The following is a 10292-nucleotide window of genomic DNA, read 5'->3' on the forward strand; positions in this document are numbered from 1 at the left end:
TAATGTCTCAAAGTAGATCTTCGCTTCAGCAGAGCCTCTAGCACGCTCAGCGAGGTGCTTCACGTCTTGCATCTAAAAAACAACAAAATACATATGGAATGGAAAGCGAGGGTTCTCAGTATGGTGAAGGTGCCGTATAGATAATAAATAATGTCCCGAGAAGGCAAAGGCATTCCAAAACTTCAACAGCCCATATTCTTGTCCTAAAGTTTTCATTAAACCAAAAATATGGTGACTATATCTAAGAATTCTAATCTAACTCTTCATTTTCTGTTCTCCACAAACCTCTAATTCACCAAGTGGAACAAACTTCAACACCTCTTTCACCCGCCAGAGGGATCTCTTAGAAGCAAACACAAGCAAAACAGACAAGGAAAAACACAATGGAGTGCAGATACAGCAAATAGATCAGGTAGCAATTAATTACAGTTAAGCAAATAGGCAAGTCAAAACAAATGCATACTCAAATAAAATATACAAGTGCATATGATGCATGTCTGCTCTATGGCTGATCAGCCTCATCTGTCGGTTATCCAACCAAATCCGACATATCCGATAGCGAACCCTGGACAGTCCCTACGTGCACGCATCCCCAAGAGCCAACGCATATATATAATCATTCATTTATCATCTCATTGGGAGAATCCGAGGAGTTAAAGTGTCCAGTCATATCTTATGACGGAGGGTCCTCAGAATATCGAGTCTTAACCTAGAGCAAGTGGTGGCAAGCCACTGTATCTACCCAAGAAAACTCGTGTCTCAAATAATATAATGCATATGCCATTTGGATCTTTCAGTCACAATTTATCAATATCATCATTACTCTTATTCATATCTCATTCAACATTATCCATGCATCGTTAAATCAATTATTAACTTCACAACTCTTTCTCAATATCAAACTAACTCCCTCTATGGGTTTGCTCTTCTTTTGCAACCTAACTCTAGCTATCGGATGTTAAACAGGAGTTACAGAGGTTTGAAAAGTTAGAGGAATGGTTGAAAACTCAAAAATTGCAATTTCCAGCAAAACAAGGGTCATCCGTACGTGAGTCACCTGCCACATACGTGAGAATTTGTAAAAAGATAGTGCCGCATACGTATCCATTGCCCGCGTACGCGAGAATACTTCACAGAGAAGGGGTCTCGCGTACGCATGATACATGTCGCGTACGCATGAGTGTAAAAGTGACAATGTCGCGTACGCAAGCGTATCAGTTTTGGCAAAAAGTTGTCAAGTTCAGAAAAATTAATTTTTCACACTAAACTTCCAACGCGCATAACTTTTTCAGTCTGTTCTTCAAACATTACGGACTTCACAGATCCAATTTTTATTCAAAACAAGTTTCACAAGATTTGGGGATCCGGAAGCCAAGTTATGACCCGCTGAAATTGGTCAAAAATTCAGTCTTTACGAAAAATTCAAATCCTCTTGTTTTCCAAAATTCTCAATCCAAAACCAACCAAATCAATACCAATTACTCCTACACACTATCACATACTCTTTGTTCACTTCACCATTATTCCAACACCTAAATTCATCAATTCATTCAAACAATTTTCACACATAATTCTACCAATTTCACCAATCATCATCAATGTCACATTTATACATATTTAATCCATCAAATCCAACAATCCAAGACATTCAAGCCTATCTTATGGCAACTAGCCTAAGTTTTCACGCAACATTATATATTAACTATAGGAAACCAAAATCATACCTTAGCCGATTTTCTCCCAAGCTTAAACACCTCAAAAACCCTCCTCTTCACAAGCTTTCAAGCTAAACCCTACAAGTTTTCAACCTCCAGAGTTCTAATTCAAGCACTCTACTTCACCAATTTGACTTCAATTTAAACAAATTCCATCTAATTTTAAATAATTCCATAAATAATAACAATTTCAATACCTAAACTTCATAAAATTGGTGAATTCAAAGGGTATAAGAGTTTCTCACCTTACCCACGAATAATTAGCGTGAAATCCGACAATTTTTCACTGCTAGATCAAATCTAAAGCATCAAAAACCTAAAAATTCTCAATATCCAATAACCAAAATGGCGAAATTGAAGAGAGTGAAGAACTCGGTGAGAAATTCAAATTTTTTACAACTTTGTTCAGATGAATTTGAAGAGCTCGACGAGACGATCGCGTAGCCACAACCAGTGCGGCCTCCGAATTGAAAGTTATAGTCAATAGAAGATTGAAGTGGAATAGAAGTTAGTCAATTAATTATATTATTTATTAATTTATAGGATTTTACAATTTGAATATATTTCTTTTAAAGTCATTATATCTCAAATTCGTTAATAAACACACTTTCCTTTTGTTTTTACAAAAATATTTGGTAACCAAAAGAATTTAGTCAAAATCAGCCACAACTTCTTTTATTTAACATACATTAATTGCTGCAGCAATTAATGAATGTTAAATAAGATAAATTGTTGGCTATTTTTTTTGTCTCTCTAACATTACCATTATTTTTAATAGATAAACGCTTAAAAAATCTTTTATTATAAAATTATAGTTTAATTACTCTGTCGGTCGTTATAGTTTCATCGAATTTTTAAATTAGTTTCTATACTTTTTTTTCTTTTCAATTAAATCCCTATACCATATTAAATTTTATAATTAAGCCCCTACTGTGACAAAAACGTTAATATTAACACAATTATCTGTTAAATAAAGTGAATATACCACGTATAAAACAAGAAAACCTAAAGGACAACACCTCTTATTTTTTAAATTACAAAAAAATCCTCATTATTTTCTCATATTCTCAAAGGAGATGAAAAGAGAAGAAAAAAAAAGAGGAGGAAGACAAAGTGGTGTCAGTAGGAAGAAGTATGAAGAGAGAAAGGAGACGCCACTACCACATCACTACAAGAAAAACACCCATTCAGGTACACTTGAAAAATGTAGCCAAAAGTGAAAAAAAATGATGCCTTAGACATCTCACACTAAATTAAACATAGCTATATCAAAATAAACATGAGACCACTTAGAATTTACTACTAATACTCTACCAAAAATTAAAATATTGTATCCTACATCAATTCTGTCTTCACCATTTTATTTTTTGAAAGAGGAGCTCAACACAAGCAGTGGAGCAATTCTATCTTCACCATTACCACTTCCTATAATCCATGCCCTGCCAAAAGGTTAAGAGAGAAAAAAAATTCACATCAAAATTCACCATTATTTGGATGATTAAAGCTCGTAATCTTTACAGGGGGCTTTCCCTCTCCAACATGTTCAGATATTGGAAAGCTACGCTTCATAGATAAATTTTTTGTTTGCTTTGCTTTTGTATGGGGGAACCCTTATCCCCAATTTGTATTATCCTACTTTCTTCCTAATGAAATTCTTATTTTTTCAAAAATAAATAAATAAATATATCAAGAATAAGGTGAACAGAAAAGAATGTCAAGTTTATGACAAAGCAGTTTAAAATAAACCACTTGATGCATTTTCAAAGAGAAAAAATGTCAATATAAACCATGATGCCTCTCTCATCAGTAACTGTCCTCTTACATTACTGCATCATGATTGTTTGAACTTTTAACGAAGTTCCCATTTCGGACATGCAAATGGACTGGCCATCCTACTTTGGAGTATATTTCTATATTTCACTCTCCATATAAATGTTTCCTTATTCTCTTCTCTTCAATTTAAAATAGAAAATAATATCAAAGTTCTAAAACAGGAAAGGAGGAGGAGGGTTGGGTTTAAAACCTTAGGTATCGCTGGTAACTCTGAGACTCTGCAGTTTCAAATACATAAAGATATGACCCCGAAAGCACCAGAAAACATGTTTGCCACGTAGCAATTGAATTCCCAATTCCCTGTAAGATGAGGGCTATTTAGGTTTCTGATTTAACCAAAAAAGTTATTACCTCAAATATAATCGCTAACGGAAACATTTTTAAAAGGTTTGCAGAAGTACCTTCGAAACTAGAATTCTACCATCAAAGATTTGGCACTTTAATGGATATACATGTCGATGGGTAACTTGGATGAGGCACTTTAATCTTCAGAAAACCAGAGGCACAAACAGGATAAGAACAAATTATGCTCAACAAAAATGCGATGCAGATCATTACTGTAGTACAGTTTTGATAAGTACACGACAGACAAACCTGATTAACAAGTACTGCCATTCCACACCTATCAATGACAGAATACACATTATCAGCTTCTTTGGCCCGTGGTGAGCTTATTATTTGACTATCATGAGTTGGTTTAACCAAACTGCAACTCCCAAAATCAGAGCCACAGTCCGTAAAAAAGGCAGCAAAATCACGTCCTGATATGTAAAATCGAGAATAAAGATTATGCCTCTGCTCATCAGACTGGCTTTCCTGTAAAAACACCAAATCATACAAGAGAAGGCCAAACAACGTTGTCAATAAAAAGGCCAAACAACAAAAGTGCAACTCAATTCCCCACAGCTCAAAAGTGCAACTCAATTCCCCATAGCTCAAGCAGCATACCGCAGTGTGTAGTGTAAAATGACCAAAGTCCAAAAGAAAATAACTATCACATCTGGCTGAACCACGAGATCTGAGAGGAATTCTAACTTTTGGAGCATCAAGATCAACATCGAATGCAAATCTGAAAGATCAACAAGAAACAGGAATCTGTAAATGACCCTTCTATGCCTTTCTAAGTTAACCAAAAAATTTAATAAGATATTCGAAGTTTGTTCATCTGCTTAAAAACGGTGGAAAATTTTCCCTTGGGGCACAATAACTGCATTAAACTACACATCTCATGAAATGTGGTTCAAGAAGATCCCTACCCTGGAAATTCTTGTTAGAGGCAATAAAGAATTGGATCGGGACACAGGAGAATATGTCTCTAATACTTCGTGCAATTTTCATATTATGTTTGGGAATAACACACGTACAGAAATTATATATTGTGCATCTTATCTTTTATCCTAGCTTCATGTTATTTTCTTCTTATTTATGGCTACTCTAATCCAATACCCAATATATTCAAAGTAAAATGAATTTTAATAACAAAAAGATGAAGTACCAAACCATGTTTTTAATTAATGCATGAAAATCAGTTCAATAGTTCATAGCCCCAGAAGTAAAGATAAGATATCCACATGTTTTCTTTTTCTCTAAATTTGCTTCTTCAAAATTCAAAATGTGGACATTGCTTTTACACACATCAACCTTGATATGAAGACTATTAATCACAATCCCAACAGTTCCAAGTGGCTTTGCAAGCTTAGCAAACATCAAAATACTCATTTCATTTGTGTCCCAATCTAAACCCAGTTTTAGGACTCGCTGTGAAATACCAAGAAAATGCTCATTTCATTTGTGTCTGAATCAAAACCTGCCGAATTGCATACTAGGCAGAGCCCTAATAAGATGATGGCGATGTGGATTTTAACCATTTCGTGCAACCACCTGAATACTGCAACAAGTTCAAGAGGGTCGCGTTTCCTCTCATCCTCGAGCTCTCTCTCTCACTGGCGCTCGACGACGACGGCGACGGCGGCGGAGCCCTAGACGGCGTTGTCCTCTCTTTCCTTCCTTCCCTTTTCCTCTCTGATTTCTTCTCTCTTTCGTATTTGTGTATGTTGAGTGAGGATAAGAGTGTGTGCTGCACTGCTGCGTGAGTAAGGGGAAGGGCCAACAAATTTTTTTACTAAGTGTTTATTGAGGATTCCCATATTAGGAGACATTTTAAAAGCGCACCCGAAACAGAAAAAATAAGCTACTCTTTACAAGCGTTCCCTTAGATGAGAAAAGTGTATTTATAGATATTTAGATAAGGCTACGTTTTATAAGTGATTTCTAAAATACCTAAGGCTACACTTTTTAAATGATACCAATTGTGTATCCTTTTCTCATATAAAAAGGCAACACGGAGAAAAGCATAGCCTATTCTATGAATAGGCTACGCTTTTCAAATGTAGCTTAAAAAAAGTGTGGCTGAATGGGTATTTTTCTTGTAGTGACATTCACCATCNNNAGCTACGACTCTTGGATCGGAGGAGATGAAGGGGCCATGTGACATGTTTGTACAGATGACGGTGGAGTTGTACTTTTAGATCTTGGCAGCGAAGAATTTATCACGGCCTTGGTGGTAGAAGAAGTTTTGGAAATCCTTTATAAGTCTGATTGTTCTTCGTCACCGCCACTGCCACGGAGAGAGAAGGAGACCCAGAATGATGGAAGAGAGAGAAAAATGGATAGAGAGAGACTACGAAAGAGAGATCACGTTGCGGGAGAAAGAGAGGGGTGGAGGCCACAGAAAATAGAGGCGGCGAGGGTGATTGATGGGAAGCAGAAGCTGGTGAATTAAAAATTTATTAAAATGGTTACGTTGCAGGTATAGTTCTTAACTCACCGAGAATCTGCTTATCAATTTAGAAATATGTCACAGAGAGTTTAAATTAAAATTACTGAGAGTTTTAAGTCCCAGGTCGTCTCCCAACGAGTTGCAGAAAAGTGTGCTGTTTTATTAATCAGATGTTCCAAGAAGTTGAGCTAAGTAAATTGGAATTTGAATTGAGGATTTTTAAATAATATAAATAAAAGCCTTGACTGGGAATTGATTGGTTAGAATCTCTATCATTGATGGTTTGATTGTAAGATTAATCTATAATTAATGGTTGTTCTGTTTGGTTATCCTTTACTAGGTAAGGGAAAGTCAAACAAGTGGGAATGCCAGATCTGTTCACAAGTTGCAACCCATTTAGTTCAAAGGGATTGGCGTCGGTGACAAGATAGCAATCCAACATTTAACCCAATTACAAATTTTCTTTCAATCCTTCCAACTCAAGAGTTCCTTTTAATCAACTCCCCATCAAGTAAGGAAACTACTCACGCATTATAAATAAAGAATCCATAGCGCACGAAGGGGAATTAAAAGAAGACATGATTATTGGAATTGAAATTGAATTAAAAAGAAATAATCCTTGCATTAAATAATCATAAAAGTATCTGAATGACAAAATTGAACATAACAAAGAACATGGAAGAATAGAACCAAGTTAAGAGAACAAACTAGAATGATGAAGTCTTGATGAGGAAATAACTCTTCTCACTGTTCCAATGCTAAGACCAATTGAAAATTAAAATTCTAAAAACTAGAGAGAAAAACCTAAGAGAGTGAAAAACTATATCTAAAACTGCTGAATGAATGTGTCCCTTGTTTCTGCATATTCTCTGACTCTAGTCTGCTGTTCCGGGCCAAAAACTGGGCCGAAATAAGGTCCAAAATCGCCCCCATCGAATTCTGCTGATTATGCAGATCGCGCATGTCACGCGATCGCGTCGTCCATGCGGACGCGTCACTTGCGCTTTTTCCTCTCCACGCGTTTGCGTCGTCCACGCTACCGCGTCGCTTGCGCTTTCCAATCCGCGCGGTCGCGCAAGCCATGCGGCCGCATCACTGCGAATTGCACTCCTTCGCGCGGTCGCGTGAGCCATGTGACCGCGTCACTTGTCGCTGGTTATCTCCTCAAATTCTTGTGTTCCTTCCATTTTTTGCTAGCTTCCTTTCCAATCTCCAACTCATTCATGCCCTATAAAGTCTGAAACACTTAACACACAGATCACGGCGTCGAATGGAATAAAGGAGAATTAAAAAAATAAATAATTAAAGTCTCTAGGAAGCAATTTTCAAACATGTACTGAATTTAGGAAGGAAATCTAAATGCATGCTAAATTGATGAATAAGTGGGTAAGGATCATGACAAAACCACACAATTAAACACAATATAAACTATAAAATAGTGGTTTATCAGTGACACCGTTGCTTCCATCGTTGCTAGAAGAGGTCATCGACGAACTGCTTCCTTCTCGTCTGTTGTCTGTGTCCGTTGCTTGCGGTCTCAGATTCAGCCTCTATTCTGCTTCGATTTGCTGTTGCCTTTTCTTTTGTTTCATTATACTTTTGCTTTATTCTACTTCTGCTTCTATTTTATTTTGTTTTTGCTTCATTCTATTTTTTCTTTTGCTTTTCAATTGGTTTTAGTTTTATTCACTGATTATGTTAAAATAATTAGTGCTAAAAAATTCTGATTATGTGTTTTGTCTGTAATTAACTGATAATATTAGGACAAAAATTTTCTTTCTGATTATGCTAAAAATTGATTACAAAAATTTTGGTTCTGAATTTATGTTGATTATGACAAGAATTTTTCTATGGTAAAAGAGAGCTTGTTGGTAGAGAGAGTAATGACAGAAAAGGGTGAAGAGATGGTGAACGAGGTTGGAGGAGTGGTGGAGGGTGGAAAAAAGAAAGGAAGGGGTGAGGTTAGGAGCGAGGTGTTTATTTGGCGGAATACCATTGAGAGGGTTGGATTGAATAATGGAGGAGGGTGATTTCGGAAATTGGTGTCAGGTTGGCAGAGAGTAGAGAAATAGGGAATAAAGGTGGTTTCTTTATGTTGAAGGAATGGGGTAAATCAATAAATTTATATTTCATAAACATTTTTTAACGTTTACTATTAATAAGGATTTAATATTTATAAAATTTAATATAATATAAAGACCTAATTGAAAAAAATAAAAGTATATGAACTTAGTTGAAAATCGATAAAACTATAAGTATCGATAGAATAATTAAATATAAAATTATTATTCAAAATAAGAGCAACACACAATTAATAAAATTAAAAATCAATCTTGATAAAAATTAAAACTGATGTTACATAATCTACATATCCATTTATTAATTAGACATAATAATATGGAGGATCTTCCTTGACGATGAATTCAGATATTTTTCCTAGTTATGTTTCTTACTACAGTTAAGACAAGAAAATTATGTGAAGCTCGGAATTCATGGCACTCTGGATGGTGGGGATTGAAGTCTATTTTATTACTTGTATCAATGGCACTCCCATTCTTGTTGCCTTCAGAATTTGTTCAAATATATGGTATGTATATATTAACTTTCATAGTTTTGACAATTGATTAATTTGAAAGAATAAATCCTTTATCATACAAGAAGCACTAGGATCTTTGTGAGAAATGGTACTTAAATAACAATTTTGTTTATTAAAAGTAACTTTTCCAAAACTACCACGATATTAGTTTGAATAATAGTCGTTCTAGGTTTGAATTAATATTTAAATTGACCTCTAAAAATTCAGGATTCAATTTGAAACAATTAAAAATTAGAGTCAATTTAAAATTTTAAGAATTAATTTGAGCATTAATTTTATTTATTATTTTTATTTAAAATTATAATGTATTTTTTTTATACGAATTTTTCCTCATCAAGATATTGAAATCACTAATGAAAGAGTTAAATGTTTGAAAAAATATATTTTTTTTTTATGAAATAAAAGAGAAAAATAAACATTAAATTTACAAGTTTTTCTAATGATAAAGGTGTCTTTTGATAATTATGACTCTTTGAATGATAGAAGCATAGTTGATGCAAAATTTTGGTGGCTAATTTATAGTGACAAATCAAAACTTTTTCAACTAATTACTCTTAGATTATTAGGGCAACCATCTTCATTTTTTTGTTGTGAAAGGAATTGGAACACTTATTCTTTTATTTGTTTTCTAAAAGAAACAACTTGAAGTCTAAATGTATAGAAAATTTAGTATTTGTCGGCGCTAATATTCGTCTTCTTTTAAGAAAAACTCCACAATACAATAAAAGAGAAACTATAATATGAGATATTATCGAAAATGATTTTTCACCAATTGATGAAAAAAATTGTATTTTTAAAGTTGCTCATCTATCACCTTTCTCTTAATAAATTGTAGTTGAAAAAAATAACTTTTTCTAATGATAAAGATATCAATCATATATATTATGATAAAAAAATAGTATAATTTTAGATAACTTTTTTTTATGTACATATGATATACACAATTTTTACTAATTCTATTAAAATATAAAGGTTAAAAATTTTATTTTTTGAATATCTATATACTTTAAAAAAATATATATATATATCATATGATTGTTTTTAAAAATAGTTATTGGTTTAATAATAAATATATTATTTATATACGTGTTTCTATGTCCGACAACATAAGTTTTCATATTCTGTATCATATCGTATCTTTTATAGATTCTTTCTTTTCTTCTCTTAAATATATCATTGACTAAGAACTTACTATGGTATACATATTTTATTTCAGGTGAAATTGCACGTATTGGTGCTGGGTAAGTATCAGATTTTTTGCTCATGCTTTATTTGGTAAAATGTTTTGGAAATATACATATATTTTTAAAAAATATAAATATCTCATTTTATATTTGATAAATAAAAAAAATATAATTACACATGAAGT

The 10292-nt window shown here is 33.7% G+C and overlaps 2 protein-coding genes across 2 annotated transcripts in view; one reads left to right on the forward strand and one right to left on the reverse strand.

The window, feature by feature from the left end:
• LOC107627309 (probable serine incorporator) overlaps window positions 1-10292 on the forward strand; it is a 19097-nt gene that overhangs the window by 8056 nt on the left and 749 nt on the right. Inside the window, exons 4-5 of the mRNA XM_021116931.1 lie at window positions 8755-8914; window positions 10140-10164. Coding sequence (XP_020972590.1) covers window positions 8755-8914; window positions 10140-10164 — 185 coding nt within the window. The remainder of the gene's footprint in view (window positions 1-8754; window positions 8915-10139; window positions 10165-10292) is intronic.
• LOC107625372 lies at window positions 3019-4947 on the reverse strand. Its single transcript, XM_016327997.2, has 5 exons — window positions 4497-4947; window positions 4143-4364; window positions 3950-4034; window positions 3739-3848; window positions 3019-3154 (listed from the first exon to the last, which is right to left on the reverse strand). The coding sequence occupies exons 2-5, from the start codon at window positions 4190-4192 to the stop codon at window positions 3076-3078; spliced, it is 324 nt and encodes a 107-aa protein (XP_016183483.1). The 5' UTR covers window positions 4193-4364; window positions 4497-4947; the 3' UTR covers window positions 3019-3075.

The sequence above is a fragment of the Arachis ipaensis genome, chromosome B02 (genome assembly GCF_000816755.2).
Source record: "Arachis ipaensis cultivar K30076 chromosome B02, Araip1.1, whole genome shotgun sequence".
Classification (NCBI taxonomy): domain Eukaryota; kingdom Viridiplantae; phylum Streptophyta; class Magnoliopsida; order Fabales; family Fabaceae; genus Arachis; species Arachis ipaensis.